At 40.0% G+C, this 19,495-nt stretch overlaps 1 protein-coding gene across 13 annotated transcripts in view; it reads left to right on the forward strand.

Annotated features, from left to right (window-relative positions):
• Apc (APC regulator of WNT signaling pathway) overlaps nucleotides 1-19,495 on the forward strand; it is a 93,095-nt gene that overhangs the window by 7,826 nt on the left and 65,774 nt on the right. For 3 of the 13 annotated variants that reach the window (XM_031365277.1, XM_031365280.1, XM_031365288.1), the window contains exon 1: nucleotides 17,418-17,527. The exons of 7 other annotated variants lie outside the window; for them this stretch is intronic. Coding sequence is in view for 3 of the 6 variants with exons in the window: in XM_031365281.1 (XP_031221141.1) it covers nucleotides 17,453-17,527 (75 nt within the window). In the remaining 3 variants the exon portion in view is untranslated. Of the gene's footprint in view, nucleotides 1-17,251; nucleotides 17,528-19,495 lie in introns of those variants that run through there. 3 more of the 13 variants (XM_031365281.1, XM_031365282.1, XM_031365289.1) reach the window with 3 other exon arrangements.

Genomic DNA, 19,495 nt, shown 5'->3' on the forward strand with positions numbered 1-19,495 from the left:
AAGTTATGATTTTCATAGAAATTTAATGCTCACTTAAAAAACAAGTCATATTATAGAAAAATGGAGTCTGTTAGAACAATATAATGTCTATGCCAACACTAAAATTTAGGTATTCCTTCACTTTCATAAAAAATTATGTATTTTCTGTGTTGGTAGAATTTTTCTCACAACTAAATATTTGATAAGGAGTTTCCATGTTATGATTTCCCATTAGTTTATTTTGAGCTAGTGAGTTTTTTGATTCAGAATAGACTTAGGTCTTTGACAGAAAGTTATATTCCAGTGTAGCCAAGAACTTGTTCATTAAGTATTATAAAGGTGTTGAGGGCTGAATTCGAACTGTGAAAGGAATTGCTTTTCACCTGTAACAGGTGTTGAACATTTAGCTTTCTATGCCTGGAAAGTAGATTGCTGTATGCTTTGGGTTTTTTGGGTTATTTTTCTCCTAGTCTGTTTCACTTTTGTTGAGTTTCAAATTAAAATGTTTGTCTTCTAGCTGTTAAAGGCCCTATGAACTCTCCTTTAGACTAGGCTGGCCTCAAGCATATAGCGATCCACTTGCCTTTACCTTCTAAGTGCTGGGATTAAAGGCATGTGCCACCACTGCCAGGCGCCACAGCCACCCTTATAAAAGAAAGCATTTAGTTGGGGCTTGCTCACAGTTTCAGCGGGTCAGTCCATTCTCATCATGGCGGGGAGCATTGTGGCACACAGACATGGTGCTGGAGAAGTAGCTGAGAGTTGTACATCTGGATCCCCAGACAGCAGAAAGAGAGAGACATTGGGCCTGACTTAGGCTTTTAGAACCTCAAAAGCCACCTTCAGTGATACAACTTCCTCCACCAATGCCTCACCTACTTCAACCAGGCCACACCTCTTAATCCTTCCCGGATAGTACCACTTCTTGATGACTAAGCTTTCAAATACATGAGCCTTTGGAGACCATTCTTTAAACCACCACTGCAGCTTTAATTTGATCAGGAAAACCCGTTGAACTGTGTGGTTCATGTGTAAGTCTAAAGATGAAGGCATAACATTTTATGCTTTAAAATAGATTTCCTGAGTTGAGAATATGGAACCACCTCTTTTATACAAAAGATAACTTCTATACACAGACATTTAAAACTCATCCCACTTAGATTAACAAACATAGATTAACAAACATTTCTTGTCATATTATCTTGGATGTTTTCAGATTGTAACACTTGCTTATTCACCTTAAACCATAGTTGCCCCTCACCCTCCCACCAAGAAATAAACGTCTAGATAGTGGTGGGAAACTTGTCTAGCAGGTACAAGGCAATGGGTTCAACCTCTAGCACTAAGATAGAGGGAGGAGAGGTAATGAACACAATTTTAGGCTAAAAGTAGTTAAGTAAAGTACTTTGAAGTTTCTCCCACTGTGTGTGTATACATGTTCATGTATGTTGGTACACATATGTGCGTGTGGAGACCAGATGACAATCTCAGGTGTCATTTGTTAGGTGCCATCGATGGTTTGTAGCTTGCCAAATGGGCTAAGTTGGCAGGCTAGTGAGTTTCAGGGATCCACTTTGTCCTGTCTCCAACAACTGGGATTGTAAGTGCATCACCATACCCAGCAGTTTAGATGTGGGTTCTGGGGTTGAGCTTGGGCGCTTGTTGCTTACAAGGTAAGCACTCTACCAACTCAGCCATCTCCCCAATTACCATTATGCCCATGTTTGTTCCTGTTCCCCCACCCCCACCCCCACACAGGGTTTCTCTGTGTAGCCTTGGCTGTCCTGGAACTCACTCTGTAGACCAGGCTGACCTTGAATTCAGAGATCCACCTGCCTCTGTCTTCTAAGTGCCGGGATTAAAAGGATGTACTACCACTGTCTGTCTGTCATTCCCATTTTAACATAAAAGAAATCAGCTTTGTCAAGAAACAGACTTTAAAACTTTTTATCTTTTTTTTTTTTTTTGGTTTTTCGACACAAGGTTTTTCTGTATAGCCCTGGCTGTCCTAGAACTCACTCTGTAGACCAGGCTGGCCTCAAACTCAGAAATCCGCCTGCCTCTGCCTCCCAAGTGCTGGGATTAAAGGCGTGCACCACCACCGCCCGAAAAATTTTTATCTTTGAATAGATATTGCATGCATGCAGTACACATTTCAAAACTGCAACTGTGTGTATATAAAATGAAAGTAAATCTCCTGTTTTGCCTCCCAGCCATCCATAGAAGCAGAGACAGTTACCAGTTTCTTGTTTGTCTTTTCAAGTTCTATCCCAAAGAAAGACAAATTTCAATAAATTGCTATGGATATTCTTTTGGAGGGCAGAAATGTATATTATTAGAGTATTACATTCAGGAACTTGATGTACTTAAGAATTTTCACTGATAACTTGTTCACATTACAACAAACTTTTCATTTCAAATACTATAAAGCAAATATTAGCCAACAGTAAACAACTTCTGATCACAAAGCACTTCAGTTTGGAAATCCTACTGTTTGAAGCTTAAAAGTGGCTCCATGATCAGAGGTTACAGGAAAATGTGGCTGGTGGGGGGGGGGGGTTACTCAGTTGCTAGCCATTGGGCAGGGGATTTCAAGGAATTTCCGTTGGGAATTACCAGGGTAGGGGAGAGAATCTGAGCCTTTTGCTAATTGCTTACCTATAGAAGCAATTTTTGTCAACTTGACTGAAGCTAGAAAATTCACTTCCAAATTGACTTGCTCACTGCCTGACTTTAGGTTGGTGTTGATCTGGGCCCCTCCCTCATGTTAACCTCTCTACAGGGTTACGTAAGTATCCTGAGGACAGTGTGACTGGTTCTAGAGTAAGCAGTACAGAAACCAAAGGAGGAGCTACCATGGTTTCCAACACCTAGCTGTGGAGGGCCCTTACCCTTATAGCATAGCATCTCCTTCATCACACAGCTCTGCCTTACTCAATACAGAGTTTTAAAGTCTCTGGGGATCATCTTGGAAAGTGGTTGTTGTCCCTCAACATAACCTCTACACCTAAGGATTACAATAACATTCCTGGCTTGGTGTCTGTGGTTACCTCAAGGATAACACTTTCAGAGTACTTTCTATTATACATGCATTGGTTGCTTACTGTTTGAAATAGTGATGCTTGCTGGTCAAACCTGGGGCCTTGCTCTTTACCACTGAGTTACCTCCCCAGCTCTTGCTTTACTGAGACAAGTTTCTCTTGGTAGCACAGGCTACCCTTGAATTCCCTGTGTAACCCAGGTTGACCTCACCTTCACTTCCTTTGTGCCCCACCATGCCTGGCTTGGTTTACTTTAAAAAAAGAAAAAAAAGAAAAAAAAAGGCCTAATAAGAAAACAGTGGGAATAGCTATTGCTATTGTTGACTTTCTCTTTGATATTGTAGGACATACATATTAGATATGGTTCTCCAGAGGAAGAGAACCTAGACAGGGGGTGTGCTAGGAGGGAAAGAATAGTAATCTAAAAGGCGGAGCCAAAGGAAAGAGGCAGGTGTAATTCATTGTGAGTCAGAAGGCCTGTGAATGGGAGGTGGAGAGGGAAGGAATGAGGGGCTGTCTTATACCCTGGAGACAGAGCCAAGGGCAAGGAGCTGTGCTGTCGTAACCCAAGAAGACAGAGCTCATCTTGTGTCTTTTTGTTCTGTCTGGATCTCAACAGGCTAGATGATATCTGTCCACATGGGCGAGGATAGTTGACGGATTGAGATGCTAATCTCTCTCATAGGCACACTAAGAAGTAATACCAGATATTTGGGTGTCTATTAACAGGTTTCATCACTATTGGCAATTCTTGTTACTCCTTAATTTAGCCAGTGGATTGTCATCCAGATTTTGATGGGCATAGGGTATCTTTTATTCATAAAGATATGAATTCTTATTCTGCATTAATTTAAGATGCTGGAATAATTATGCTGCTTGAATAGTGTGGAAGAGTAAGTGCCACACTATAAGATGGAATTGGAAAATTATCTGTTATTATTCAAAGAGAGCTTTTGATGGCCTAGGCAGATGACTGTCAATTAGTATGCTTGCCACATAAGCATCAGGATCTGAGTTGAGATTCCTAGCACCCATGTAAAAAGCCAGACATGGCAGCATGCATCTGTAATCCCCACACTAGTGAGGTAGACAGACAGAGGATCCTTGAGGCTTGCTGACCCACTAGGCCAAATTGGGTTCACTGAGACTCTCCGTCTCAAAATATGAGGCAAGGAGCAATTGAAGAAGGTAACAAACGTTAACCTTGGCCTTCAAACACACACACACCCCTAAGTAATAAAAATACCCAATGTACTTTTTAAAAAAGAACTTGAAATATTTAGTTGCAAGAGGGTGTGATGACAGAAAAGCCTGTAAATCACATGCTTTTTTAACTCACATGTTTCATGCATCCAAGTTAGATGTCAGGTAGGTAGTTGAATATTCAGGGGATAAGGTTAAGATACAAATACCAGTTTGAGATTTAGCATAATATAGTTGAGTCTTTACTAGGTGAGAAAATGATAATGTAAGTGGACAATCATACTATAGGACAAACTCTGAGGTACTCCATCCCTTAGATGACTTGTGAATATTGTTAGTGGCTTTTAAGTAAGAGTTTGTTGCAGTTTTCCTCTTAACCCAGATAGCTCCCAAATAATTGAGTCTGAACTGTTATATTTATTTCAAGCTTTAAGGGCCCAACAACTGAACAGAATGACTCTATTTTAATCCTCTAAACTAATCTTGCTACCTCCCAGTCAAAATCCCAAGGATACTTGCATTTTAGTATTGATGTGGCTCTCTGGGCTCCAAGTGTTTCACATGGTGTCTCCTGGACACTTCCTTTCTCTCCTTCCCTCCTCCCTTGGCTGAGAGGGAGTTCATCCCTGTTTTCTCCCTGCTCAGTCATCAGCTGATCAGCTTTTATTGACAAATCAGGGAGTAAATGAGGAACAATGTTTATATAACACCGAGATAGGAGAGTCTCAGGATAAAAATTGCAACCAGATACGGGGGACACAGAAATCAACACTTGAATAATACAAGGATAATCTTAACACCGTACACGATAACATTATACCTACAGAAGAGGCAGGGCTATTCAGTGAAATTAGAAGGAGGAGGAAAACCATTAGAACATGGCATAGAAGCCAAGACTTGAAGTATGTTTAAGAAGGAAGAGAGTAGTCATAGTCAGCTTTGTCAAATATTACTAAACAGATGGAAGTTGGTCATGTCTTTGACAGAAATTTAATATCAAGGAGGGATTTGTACAGATTGGTAATACTAGGGTGTGTGTGAGTGAGAACGATCCACTAGGAAGGGAGAGATTGTGTAGAGAGGAAAGACAGAGTGGTTAGAAAGAATCTGTTGCATAGGTGTTGGCCTTTGATAGGAGCAATGGAACTTTAGAGGGGATAAGGTTAGCCCACACTTAAGGCAGTGGAATGGAAAGAGGGAGGCTTGTGCTTGGAATTGCAGCACTTGATAGGCTGAAGTAGGGGGATCTCTGAAATAAGATCAGCCTGGGGACAAGAATTGGAACAAAACAGACAACAGTAGGGTGGGCAGCGGGATCTATGATGGTCATAATGAAGTTGCTTGCCTAAGGTTCCAGTCACTAGCCAGGACCACCCAGCTACATACATCTTGAGGTGTGTTGAAGTGTGTAGGAGGTGGGAGATTGACTTTGAGTTGTTGGCAGTGAAAGAATTCTGCAAGTCAGAGCAGAGTGGGAAAGGCAGATTTATTGAGAATACTGCAAGGGAGCTGCAGCTGTAGGAAAGAGGTGTGCTGTGTGTATGCTAGCGGCCTTTGTTTGCTGTTCCTAACATACATGGTTGATCAGTGTTTGACTGGGGGGGGGGCAGGGTTTGTAGGGTGGCAGCTCTGTGTTGGAAGTTCATGAGATAGTTAATTTTGATTGGCTGTGTTCAGTCACAGCCTTTCTGTAGTGCCCATTGACCTAACTTGTCACACAGCTAGGACTCTTCGGTGGTCCAGCTGCCTGACTTTCTTGTTACTCTTTCTCCTGTAAGCAATGGTAAACACATTGGCACCCTACCTGGTCTTGGGTGGAATCTTTCTTTTGGTCTTCAGTGCCCTCTGAATATGGGTAAAGTAGACATTCATGTATGTCTTCTCAGGAAAAAACCTGCTACAGATATAATTATGGATTTGTGTGTTAATACTTGACAGGTTGTATAAATAGTTTTTCTTGAGTAGTTTAATATTGTGAAATAATTGTATTAATTCTTTGAGAATTTTATACAATATACTTTGAACATATTCATCTCCATCAGCCCTCCCATCCCTTCGCACCCAACTGTATGATTACTTCTGATTTTCCTTTTTTCTCCATCAAGTCCAGATTTTGGTTCAGCTAGTACAGTAGTATTAGGATTGGGGCCTGCTCTAGTGGATAACATTAGTAAAAGAACAAACAACTGACTTTCCCTCTCCCAGCAGCTAGTAGGTGTTAACAGCCCCTCAGCTAGGGGTGATTTTGTGTGCATGGTGTGCACACCATATATGCACGCACGCACACACATACGCACATACGCACACCCTTCCTCTGCTAGGATTTTGTCTGGCTAGAGCTTATACAGGCCTTGTGCATACTGTCGTACATGGAAATTCAATTGCTTTTATTATTATCAGTGAAGTTGGTCTTTAACTGAGCATATCATAGATAGCAAAAATAGATTTGTTACAGTTTTGAGGAGACTGAAAAGCTCAGAGTAGGAAAGCAGAGTGTCTGGAAGTAGAGTAGTTCCGCTGGGCAGTGCTGAGTGCGCGTTCATGCCTATAGTTGTAATGTAAAGCCAACTAGCCAGCTCTGTTCCTGAAGAGTAAGAGTGCCGCTTAGTTCTGAACTTGTTTGCTTGTTTTCTCCTATTTTAGAAGGTAGTGGGGGGATGCCAACCCTCGACTTGCAGGCTGATGAGTTCTTATGTAGTCAGTTTCTGTGAGACAGTTACCAGATCCCCCCAAAGTGCTTATCATGTCAGTGGATCTGTCTGTCTCTGTCTCTTGTCTGTCTGTCTCTCTCTCTCTCTCTCTCTTTCTCTGTGTGTGTGTGTGTGTGTCTGTTCATCTGTAAAAAAGAACTTTGTATTCTTAGTCATGAAAGAATACTTGAAAAGGTATTCCTCTTCTGTCCCACCTATTTTATTGAATTTTTAAAATTAAATAACAAACCTTTAGGGAAAGATTAAGAAAAGGCCCTTTTCATGTTCTATGGGGTATAGGACGGTTTAAGATCAAGAGGCTTTTTGATAGATGATACCAGTTGAGAAAGATATTTGAATGTGAGATGAAATTTAGTTCAGCTTTTGAATCTTATTTTTGGTTCCTATAAAAGAATCTATGTGCTATTTTTACCTAATCTTGGATACTTTAACAAAAGACATTCTTAAAGACTTAATAAAATGATATGATGTTTTAGTTCTCAAATCATTAGCTGGACTGGGAGTGTATGTAGTAGTAGAGGATGCGCTTAGCATTCAGAAGCACGCAGTCCCCAGAACCAGGAAAAGGCCACCACGTCTGATTTGAGGGAGGGTTCATGTGTATTCTGTGCATTGAATTCTCTCATTTCGTCTCTCTAAATGCAATAGAGACATCCATTATGAATCCATTGATTAGCGACTGGTTTTCTTACTGGGATAAAGTGAAATCTGCGTGTTAAGTGCTACCTGTAGTAGCCCAGAAACCAGGGTTTCCTGTTGTGAGTGACAGCATTGTGTTACAGTGAGGAAAGTTTACAACTTGTTTTCCACTTAGCAAACTTGGATTATTTGGCCTATAGTAGCAAGCTTTTATCTTCCGATATACAGACATATGTTTAAAGTTCAAGAGAAAGCAAAAGGAAGGGAAGAGACTCAAAAGAAGAAGAAAATGGCTTATCAGTAGGAGATGTTGCCATCTCTAATTGTTATAGAGTAATAAAAAGGATTTGTGGGTTTGGCTTTGTTTGTTTTTGTTTTTGTTTTCGAAAGTACAAGCTTAGGGATATTGCCATGTATCTAGCACTCAGTCCAGGGGCCCAGTCTGGGCTACATGAGATCTTGTCTCGAAAAAACCAAAACAACAACAGAACATACAAACAAATAGAATTGGGAGGTATTGGCATGAAAATCAATCTTTTGACCCAAGAACTTGGTTTAAAGTTTTAATCATAGCATTTATCAGGTACTATCTGCCGCGGACCGGGATTTTTCGCGGAGTCCCTTGTTCCGCGGGACTAGGGGTTCTGGCCAGGTGGGCACGAGATTCAGCTTTTGACAAACAGACTAGACACGAGTGGTGTAAGGTCTGAGTGTATTTCTTTAAAAATGACATGAGGCTTTCACAATCATTGCAAAAGAGAAATGAAAAATCTGGCAGCTCAACAGTTGAGGTACCTCTGAGGCTATCTGAAACATACTGGGTCTAAAGCAGCAGCTTTAGACCTCTGAACTGGTGAGGAATGCGGGTACATGAATCTGAGTCCTAGCCCATCTAAGTTCTAGTGCTAGTCCTGCATGTGAGTCCAAGTCTTTCTTCCCCCAGTCTTAGTGCTAGACTGAAGTCACGTAGGCAAGCAACCCCCCACACACCAAGGTCACCTGACTTCTAAAAGCCAGGTGTAGATAACTCCTCCTCAGTTCGTTGCTATGGTTACAGACTAGGTGGGCCTAAGTAAGCTCCTCAACCTTGTTGCCTTTCTGGGCCAGCAGAGGTTAGCCCCAGGGAACACCTGCTAAGCTAGTTCCTAGGAGTGATTCAGTTGCAAATCTAATATAGCCTGCCTATGTTGACTAAGAATGAGGATTTCACCTGATCTTGTCCTGGGATATTTCTCTCATTCTGTAAGCTATAATGTCCTACAATGCTGGAGGCTATTAGTTTGAATGGCTTAACATTCTAAGCCAGGGTTAGGCTAGGACGTTGGAACTTTGGAGAAGGTCAGAAAGCAATGTCCGAATTTTCTCTTGCTAGCTGTAAGAAAATGATATCTTGGTGAGTTCCTAGAGGACAGATCTGGGCCACCTCTGAGTTTGGGGTGCCAGGTGACAATGTGGAGGCAGGAGACTGACTTTCCTTGAAGTTTACGCCTCAGATACCGCCTTCACGCAAAGTGTGCGTGGCAACTATCTATATTGATTCTTTTCTAATCTAAGTTTGAGATTTAAAAGTTAAATAATAATTGGTTTTTCTTTGCCAGTTCTGATATAGTCAAGGGCTAATTTATATTACAAACTAATAAATATCTCATCAAGTAACCTAGACATTTTATGGTAACTGAAATATTAACAAGAAATTTAGTTCTGTTCTACTAGGATAATTTCTGAAAAGCAGGATTCAGTGTGCTCTTCTCTCCAATAGCCCTCCCTTTATATCCATGTCAGTTAGATCGATAGATAGATTGATTTTGCATGAGAGGAAACATACTTGTCTTCCCTCATTACCCTTCCATCCCAAATAATCTTCCTTTTTATGCCATGTGCCCACACATGTACACACACACACACACACACACACACACACACAATTTGTACTTTTCATATGAGTGAAAACAAAGTATTTGTCTAAGTCTGGTTTATTCTACTTTGTGTGGTGATTTTTGAGTTTGCCCATTTCCCTGCACGTGATATAATCCCTCCCCATCCTCCTGCGGCTAAATAAAATTCCTCCCTTGTATTTTTACCACATTTATCTATGATGGGCAGCTAAGCTCATTCCATATATGCTGTGAATATTGCCACAGGAAGCATGGGTGTTGAAGTATCTTGGTATATTGCTCAGGTTCCTTTGGGCGTCCTTTGGTGGTATAGTGTTAGTTTTTGAGAAACCTCCATGTTGATTTCTGTAGTGACTTGCTAATTTATAGTCTCACCAGCAGTATGTTGGAATCTATGTGGTGTCTGTTTCATCCCCACCTCTTCACTAGCATTGTTGTTGATTTTTCTTTTTCCTTGACATTCTGCCTAAGGTGAGATGTAATTGGTGGTATATGTATGGTGGAATATGGGGTATATGGGTGGTGCATGTTGAGGCCAGAGGACAACATTGAGCATCTTTTATTTTTTCTCCGCAAGTCGACTCCATGCTTTTTGTTGGACCCGGGGTCTAACTGAACATGGAACTTGCCGAGACAGATTGCCTGACCCTGGGGTGGTGTTCTCTACTCCCCAGCACTGCGATTTTAGGCCCTGAGGACTGCTCCTGCAGCTCTCAGCAACTGTTTATCCACATTTGCCAGATAGCATAGGATGCTTATTTTGAATGTTTTTTGTTTGTTTGTTTGTTTTGGGGGTTTTGGGTTTTCTTTTTGTTTGTTTTAGAACTATCTCATTGAATTTGGGGGCATTTTTTGTTTATATGTTTTGCCCTTCCTAGTGTTAGTAGGCAAAGACTTGTTCTTCTATAAGCTGTTCTCTTTGTTGTGTGGAAGCTTTTTAATTTCATGAAACCCACCCATCAGTCCTTGCTGTTATTTCCAGAGCTGTTGATATCTTGTCAGAAAGTCCTTACCCCTGCTTCTGTCTTAAAGGGCTTTATTTTTCTCTAGCTGTTCTTAAGTTTCAAGTCCTGCATTAAAGTCTTCGGTTCATTTTGCATTTATTTTTCTGCAGGGTAGGCCTGGGGTCTAGATCTTGTACAAGTGACTGCACATTTTTCCCAGAACCATTTGAGAGGGCCTTCTATTCGGGGCAGTTTTTTTGTTTTTGTTTTTTTTTTGACACCTTTGTCAAAACTTATTTTCTGCATGTTACTTGGTCCCATGGATACACTGCCTGTCTTTGTGCCTGTACTGTCCTGGTTTTGTGGTCTGAAGTGTATTTTGTGATTTGGGGGGGGGGTGTGTTTTCTGTTTCTGCTAATAATTTCATTAGATCTTCTAATTTATTCACAGAAATATAAAACAGCTCTAAAAGTCATACCGAAGTACAAAAGACCCCAGATAGCTAAAATATTCATAAACAGAATATGCAGTGGTAGAGGAATCATAATACCAAATTACAAAATATATTTTAGACTTTAGTAACAAATTTTGTTCCCTAAGGAAGAACAGTTTATTATGTGCCTTGATTCTGGAGCTATAACAGCTTAATATAGTAAGAATCTAGAAAAAATTTAAAAGTTGATAAATAAAATTCCTACTATAGTCATACTATATTCTTTTTCTTATAAACATGTTATTCCAGAAGAGAATACTTTTGACCATTACACTTGTAAATTTTACAGATATAATTTCTGATCATTTTTCCTTTTGAGTAGAAGAGACGCTAATCCTGTTGCTTTTTGTAGATTTTTCTCTAATCATACATTCTTCTTTATTTAAAAATATGTATTCCATTGCCTGTAGAAGGAAGAAGCTTAAAAGTTGAACCTAATGGGTAAGATCAAACTGTGTACCCTCAGCATCCTTCAGGGCTGGTTCTGTCACTGAGCTCTCTCTGCATACAGTCTTTTCTTGATAAGCTAGGTGTGTTCTAACCTGCCATCTTCTAACCATATAAAAATTGAATCCACTTATGATTAAAGCTTACATTACACATGTCCCCGTCCTTCCCAGGTTCACTAGCTGATGCTGTGCGCATCATCATCATGTCGTGTTTGTTCATACACTGAACAAAATACATGAAACACTAATGTTGAGATATGAGAAGCAGCAAGGGCAGGAATATCAAGGCTCCTGTCCTCAGGGAGTTTATGTTCCAGTTTGGGAAACAACAAGAAGACAATTTAATAAATGTATAGACAGGACATTTTCTATTTCAGATGCTTTGAGTACATATAGAATACCATGGTGTGTGATAGAAAGCTGGAGGAGCAGAGTGGTGTTGAGGCTATCATGGAGTGTCTTTAAAAATGGAGGGCATGAAGAAACAGGCATTAAGATTTGGGGAGCAGAGTTCTTTGTCTGTTTGAATACTAGGGACTGAATTGAAGGGTTTGTTCATGGTAGGTAAGTACTCTTCTACTGGGCTGGACCCTCAGTTCTTTTTTGTAGCACATACACATATCCATAAACAGACTTACACACATACACATAATTAAAAATAAAGTTGTTGGGCTGGTGAGATGACTCAGCAGTTAAGAGCACTGACTGCTCTTTTGAAGATCTAGAGTTCAAATCCCAGCAACCACATGGTGACTCACAACCATCCGAAATGAGATCTGACACCCTCTTCTGGAATGTCTGAAGACAGCTACAGTGTACTTACATATAATAATAAATAAATCTTTGAGCCAGAGCTAGCAGAGGTCCTGAGTTCAATTCCCAGCAACCACATGATGGCTCACAACCATCTGTACAGCTACAGTGTACTCATATACATAAAATAAATAAATCTTTTTAAAAAGTTGTTTTTTAAAACATTAAGAGAAAATGCATAGCCTAGGTTATAACTCAGTGATGCAGCATCATACACAAGGCCTTGGTTCACTCCCTAGCCCCTGACCCCCTAGGTTATAACTCAGTGATGCAACATCATACACAAGGCCTTGGTTCACTCCCTAGCCCCTGACCCCCTAGGTTATAACTCAGTGATGCACTGCATCATACACAAGGCCTTGGATTACTCCCCAGCCCCTGGCCTCCAAAGTTAGTTGGCATTGTATATAAAATTTATAATGGTCTGTATTTTTATTTCATATAAATTATGTAATTGTTACTTTCTGCACTATTCTAGTTATCTTGGAAAGGTATCAGAAGTACAGTTAACCAACCTATTGTTAACAGTCATAAGGTTTTTAACATCTTAGTAATAATACTGAGTATGTTTTACAGTATAAATATTTCTTTTGTTTGTTTGAACCAAGGGATAAGCATTATCATTGAACTGTATCCCTTCCTCCTGTTTTGTTTTGTTTTGTTTTTTTTTTCAAATGAAAATTTTTTATGTGCATGAATATTTTGCCTACATGTATGTCTGTGTATCATGTGTATGTTTGGTGCTTGTCAGAGGACAGAAAGGGGTGTCATATATCCTGTAAATATGTCTCTTTGTAGGCAGAAATCTGTTCTGTTTGAATTCTGTAAAGATATGGTTGAATTTATCATTAAAAGCAGAGTCAACTAAGCCTCTCAGAGAGGAGCATTGATTCTAACTCACTTCAAAAAATGAATTACTATCATGAAGGTCCTTGTCAGTTCTTTAAACTGTCAAATTTTTTAAAAAGATGTTGCTGGGCAGTGGTGACACTCGCCTTTAATCCCAGCACTTGAGAGGCAGAGGCAGGCCGATTTCTTGAGTTTGAGGCCAGCCTGGTCTACAGAGTGAGTTCCAGAACAGCCAGGGCTACACAGAAAAAAAAAAACCAAAAAAACAAAACAGGGCTACACTGTTTCAAAAAAAAAAAAAAGATGTATGTACCAGTCTGGTATGAATGAAGTCAAACAGTCCTCTGAAGGAAGAGAGAGGATGATTATAGGAAAGATGAAAAAAGATGGAAGAGACAGATGTAGGAGGGCTGCAGGTACCACACCAGCCTGAAGTGTATTTCTCATAGCCTTTTTATACTACAGTACTGTAGGAAGCAAAGTCACAAGCCAACAGAAACAATTTTGCTAAAATGTACATCTAAGACATTTGTTCTCACCCAAAAACCTCCCTGTTTCTTCCATCAAGGTCAATAGACTCTTCATCCCCTCGCCTGGAGCCTCAAATGCACCTTCTCTTACCATTCCATCCCTCTGCAGGCCAGGAAGTCTGCCTGGAGCCTCAAGTGCCCCTCCTCTTACCATTCCATCCCTCTGCAGGCCAGCCAGGAAGTCTGCCTGGAGCCTCAAGTGCACCTCCTCTTACCATTCCATCCCTCTGCAGGCCAGGAAGTCTGCCAAAAGACCCTGACCTGCCTTGATTCTGCCTGCTTCAGAGAAGCGGCAAACAGCTGCTAACAGATGTATTTTTATTTTGTGTGTGTGTGTGTGTGTGTGTGTGTGTGTGCACGCACGCGCACGTGCCATGTTTGAATGGGTGCCTTTTAAGGCCAGAATAGGGCATGGGATCACCCAGAGATGGAGTTAGAGACAGTGTGAACTTTCTTATATGGGAACTGAACTTGGGTCCTCTGGAAAAACATTCTTTAACCACTCAGCCATCTCTCTAACCCCTAAACTGTGAGTCTTAAATTGGGCTTGGTGAATATATAGAATATAGAATATACAGTTGAAGACCAAAATGTCAGTTTATTGGGTTGTATTATGTGTTGCTGTGTGTGATTATGTATTAAATATATATGTAAAAAAGCCCATCTATCTGTCTATTGGGTGTTTGTTTGTCTGTCTGTTTTTGAGACAAGGTTTCTCTGTGTAGCCCTGTCTGTCTTGAAACTTACTTTTTTTTTTCTTTTTTTCTTTTTTTCTTTTTTTTTTTTTTTTTTTTTTTTTTGTTTGTTTGGTTGGTTGGTTTTTCAAGACAGGGTTTCTCTGTGTAGCCCTGGCTGTCCTGAAACTCACTCTGTAGACCAGGCTGGCCTCGAACTCAGAAATCCGCCTGCTTCTGCCTCCCAAGTGCTGGGATTATAGGCGTGTGCCACCACCACCCAGCTTGGAACTTACTTTGTAGACCAGGCTGGACTCAAATTCAGAGCTCCACCTGCCTCTGCCTCCTGAGTGCTGGGAGTAAAGATGTGCACTACTACCACCCAGCTCGGTCATAATTTTTTTAAGGTTAAAATTTTCAAAGATAAATTTAATTCACTATTTAATAACACTTACAAATGAAGCCATTTATTAAAAACAAACATAAAAATGAACAGATAATTAAAATTAGAAGTATTTCTGAAAATGAAATCTTAAAAGTCTTGATATAAAATTATTTCATTGTTATATTTTGGATAAACGTTATCTTTATTTTTTATTACTTCATCCATTTGTGTGAGAGTGTGTCCACATGTATAGGTGGGGGTACTCATGGGGCCTACAAGGTTTCCTTGAAGTTGGAGTTGCAAGTTATTGTGAGCTACAGAAGAATACTGGAATCCAGAGCCCAGCCCTCATGATAGAGCATCTTGACAACAGACCTCTCTCTAGCTCCAGGTACTATCTTTAATTCCTACGCATGCAATGCAGTCATAACGTAGGGTAGATATGTAGGAGCTCTAGTCCCATATATGTACCACCTGGTACATATTATATCACTTCACACTTAGCAAAATGTATCATCACTGTTTAAGTTGTTAACTGGAGTTTTTTAAAAAAAGTAGTAATTTTTAAAGATAAAATTCAGTCTTGAGGAAACTGGCTTTAAAATGCTTTTATTGAATAATTGAGGGTTTTTTTGTTTGTTTTTGTTTTTGTTTTTTTAATAATCCAGTTGGCCACATGAAAAAGTCTTTGGGTTTCTTGTACTTGAACCATAGTGGATCAGGAGCATATAATGATCATAGCTTTATTTGAAACGTAGTCATTTGATGAACCATGTGTAAGGAGGCCATAGGTTCATTCCCCAGCACCCCTTGGTCAGCACCCCTTGGTCACTGACTACTACTAGTGCATGTAGTAAAAATGTAGACAGGCTTTGACTATCATATGATTTCTTAAAGTCTAAGTTACTTCTAACTCATAGCCTGAGTCAAAGTACCAGGCTTCATTGTTTATAGACTACTAGGAAATTATTTGAGGAGCTTTTAAAGTACATTCTTGATTTTGCAAGATAATTTTTCTTTCTGGAAGGTCAGTCATATATGAGAAATTCTGAGTGTGTCACAGATGATGACTGTACAATGAGTCCTACAGAGTGAGTGTGGCCCTTCCAGTTAAAAGATCTTAAGTCTTTGTAAAACCAAGCCATTTCATGAAAGGCACTTAGGATACAACCAAGTCGATTCACAGGTTTCCTTTGTTCGGTATGACTTTTAAGATTTTAGTGTATAATTCTAATTACATTTACAGTGTGGTCAGTGTGGAAGTCCTGACTTTCAAGGAAGAAATGTACAGTGAATTTGTTGTAAATGAAGATGGATAGAGGAAAAATACCCAAAGCACAGAAAAAAAGAAAAAAAAAACATGTTCTCCACAATTTCAGCTTCAAAAGAATAACTCTGTTTTTGTTTTACTTTTAAGATTTAATTTTTATTTTATTTCTGTATTCGTGTGTGGTTCTGTGCACATGAGTGCATTGCTGGTTGAAACCTGGAGAGAGAGAGTCAGGTTCTCCTGGTAATGGAGTTACAAGCAGTGTGTGCCAGAGCAGTGTAGTTCTCCACCACCACGCCCTCTCCAGCACCTCATCTACTACTACTATATATAATGTCTTATGAAGTGGAATTCCCTTGTAAATGCTACTTAGCAGCTTCTTGAGAAAAATACAAGAAGTTATAGTGAATATACATCATTTAAAACTCTAAAGTTTAGTTTGTTTTTAAAACTTAAGTAGATAGGGCTAGGGTAGAGAGATACAGTTTGTATGCTAGATGAATTGCCTAGCACATAGGAAGCCCTGGGTTCAGTGTCTTGTTCCTCATAAACTGTGGGTGGTGGCATATACCTTTAATTAATATCAAATACCTTTAGTCAATAAATCAATTAATACTAATTTAATCAACATCAATTAATTAATACCTTTAATTAACTAATACCAATTCATGGATGCAGCATACACCTTTCAATAACACTCATGGAGGCAGAAGTCCAAGGTCATTCTTGGCTCTCTTAAGTGTGAGGTTAGCCTGGCTGCATGAGAGCCTATCTCTGAAATAAGTTTTTAAAAAATTTCCTCTTTTAAACTGAACTTAAATTAAACTTTTAAACTAGAACTTAATGTGAATCTTGTCCTTTTAACTCAAAAATCAGTAAATGTAAGAATATGCAGTAGGATCGGTAGTAATTAACAGCATGTATTGTATGCCTGGGAGTGCTTTAAATATGCTCTACATATACCAGCTCCTATTTTATGCTTGTTCTCATTTTATAAAAGAAGAAATCTAGTCACCAAGAGGTCAAGTGACAAGTTAAAGGGTGGGAGGAGCAAAAGCATTTAGTCCAGGCTGGAACTCTTGAGATCAGGCACAAGTCACTCTGCTCTGTCATTATGTCATCATGGCTTTTCTGCTAACTGTCCTAAATGCAGTTGTAATTAGAGTTAATTTACCGAATAAGTTAATGATTTGCAATGTCAGGTTATTCGTTGTAATTCACGGACTAGAATTATGTTTCTCTGCTGCATGTGAATCATGGGAATGACATCTATTTACTGCCCCTCCCACCGTCAATATCCTGCATCCTGTGCGTGTGGGGCTTTCCACCCTGCGGAGCTCCTGGTTGTGAGTGTTAGCGTCTGGCTCTCAGGGTTTGCAGAAGTAGGGGTTTGAAGGTGCCCAAGGGGCATGGTGTTCCTCTGGACAGTGCGGTGGAGTGGGGTGGGTCTCTGCCCTGCTGTGAAGCGGGGTCAGAAGCGTGAAGCAGCTCTGTAATCCGCTGGATGCTGACCAGGGCGCTCCCCATTCCAGTCAGGAGCCTGCAGATTGGCTGGGCGTAGTCACACGTGACCGACATGTGGCTGTATTGGCGCAGCCTGCCGGGGTGTCACTGGAGACAGAATGGAGGTGCTGCCGGGCTCGAAAATGGGGTAGGTGCTGGGCTGTGATGGCCAGGTTTGCTACAGGGAAGAGGGAGGAGGTGGTTTTCCCATGGACTACCTTAAACTGGTGACCTTTCCTTGGCACAGGCTCTGCTGCCACATGCCAAGCCTAGGAAGCAGGGGCGTCGTCCCACTCCTCTTCCCCAACCCCCACTGCAGCACAGGAGATGGATTTCCTGTGCTTCTTATCCTGGGATTTTGACAGAAGAGGAAGAAAGGGGGAGGGGTAGAAGTGGTAAGGGGAGACTGGGGAGAAAGCCGTTTTGTTTTTTATAATGCCTGTTGACAGTGGAGTGGAATAACAGTATCTAAGGAAACGAGTAGAGGACAACAAAGAATGGAGCATATTCATGGCGAGGAGCGAAAGCCCTAGCCCTTTGAAAGGCTGCTTTTCCTCCTTGGCCACAAGGACACAGGCAGTGGTAGCCAAGAGTAGGCATTCAAAGCTGCAGTTGACGGCTCATGTGGAATCTAGCAGAAAGGGCCACCGAGGGTGGGAGGAAAAAAGGACATGCACTGCGGATCCCAAGTGATCATTTGGTTGACTAGCGAAATACTGTTCAGTAGTAATGCGCCTGCTTTTGTACAACATATAAGTGAACTAGCTGAGATTCGGGTGGCAAGAGATACCAGTGTCTTTGTTAGCTCCCGAATGCAGTGGTCCAGGCGTTCTGTGGTGACTGCAGCAGGGCTTTGCTGTGGACAGCTGCAGAGGAGTGAGTGCCCCAAGCAAATAAAATGCTCAGTAGCACACTGTGTACAAGATGACAGCTCATAGCTTCATCCCAAATAGGAGAAAACATGTATTTTGCTTTTTAAAGGAGGAGATATATCAGATTATGAATGTTTTGACAGTAAAATGTATCAAATGCTTTGATTTTATATCACAAGAGAGATGCCAGATGGTTTGATTTAACATAAATCCTATAGGAAATCTTAATGCATTATGTATGGAACTGGATCTTTCCCTTTGTTAGTCTAGCTTTTATGCTGTTAATTAGATCATCTGAGATCAAATCACTTTAGAATGTAAATTACTTTGTGAAAAATTGTGGACAATAAATTTTTTATAGGCCTGATACTTGAAAACTGTATTTATTAAGTAAATTTGTATTCCTTTTTGTCTTTTTAAAATTTAATTTAATAAAATTTACAGATGACTACTTTAGATGTACGTCGATTTACTGAGTATCCATAAGATATACTCAGTATAAAGTGTTTTAGTGACATTGAAGTGTACCTTTACTTAGATGTTTAAAAGCATCCGTCTGCAGGTTGAGTCTTTGCTTTATTTCTGTGCATGTCTGTTGCAACCTCCCGCACTTCTCATGCCCTCAACTAGATTAGCTTTGTGGAGCCCTCTAGGATCAGTGTCCAAGACAGTCTCTTTTAAATACTTTTATGTGGTTATTTTAAGAGTATTTCCAATTTTGTCTCAGTAGTTTTTCAAGATAATAAAGAATTATTACTTGAGTAAATAATATGACATAAAATTTTCATTGACAAGTTAGAACAGTTTATTCATTTCTGCTCTTTGTTGCTGTTTTGAGATAGTCTCATTGTGTAGTTTAGACTGACTTCCAACTGACTGTGTACCCCAGAACAAATTTAAACTTCATATCCTCCTGCCTCAGCCTTCCAAGTGCTAGGATTATAAGACTATAACTTTATTCCTGAGTTTTGTTTTGTTTTGTCTTATGTTTTAATATTATATAATTGTGGGTATCAGGATTAAAAGTACTTAGGATAGCTTTTGAATCTGATAGAAACCTTAGCTAGGAGTAAAGATATCACTCAGAGCTGACAAGTGAATTAATAGCCAACACTATCTAGTCCCCAGAATCTGAGTGTAGTTCTCGAGTTTATTAAATTCTCATTTTCACAGATATTACCTCATTTAATCAACTAGTGAATGTAGCATTATTTTCATTTTATATGTTTCCCAGTTCTTTTACT

This window comes from Mastomys coucha, unplaced genomic scaffold (assembly GCF_008632895.1).
Source record: "Mastomys coucha isolate ucsf_1 unplaced genomic scaffold, UCSF_Mcou_1 pScaffold13, whole genome shotgun sequence".
NCBI lineage: Eukaryota > Metazoa > Chordata > Mammalia > Rodentia > Muridae > Mastomys > Mastomys coucha.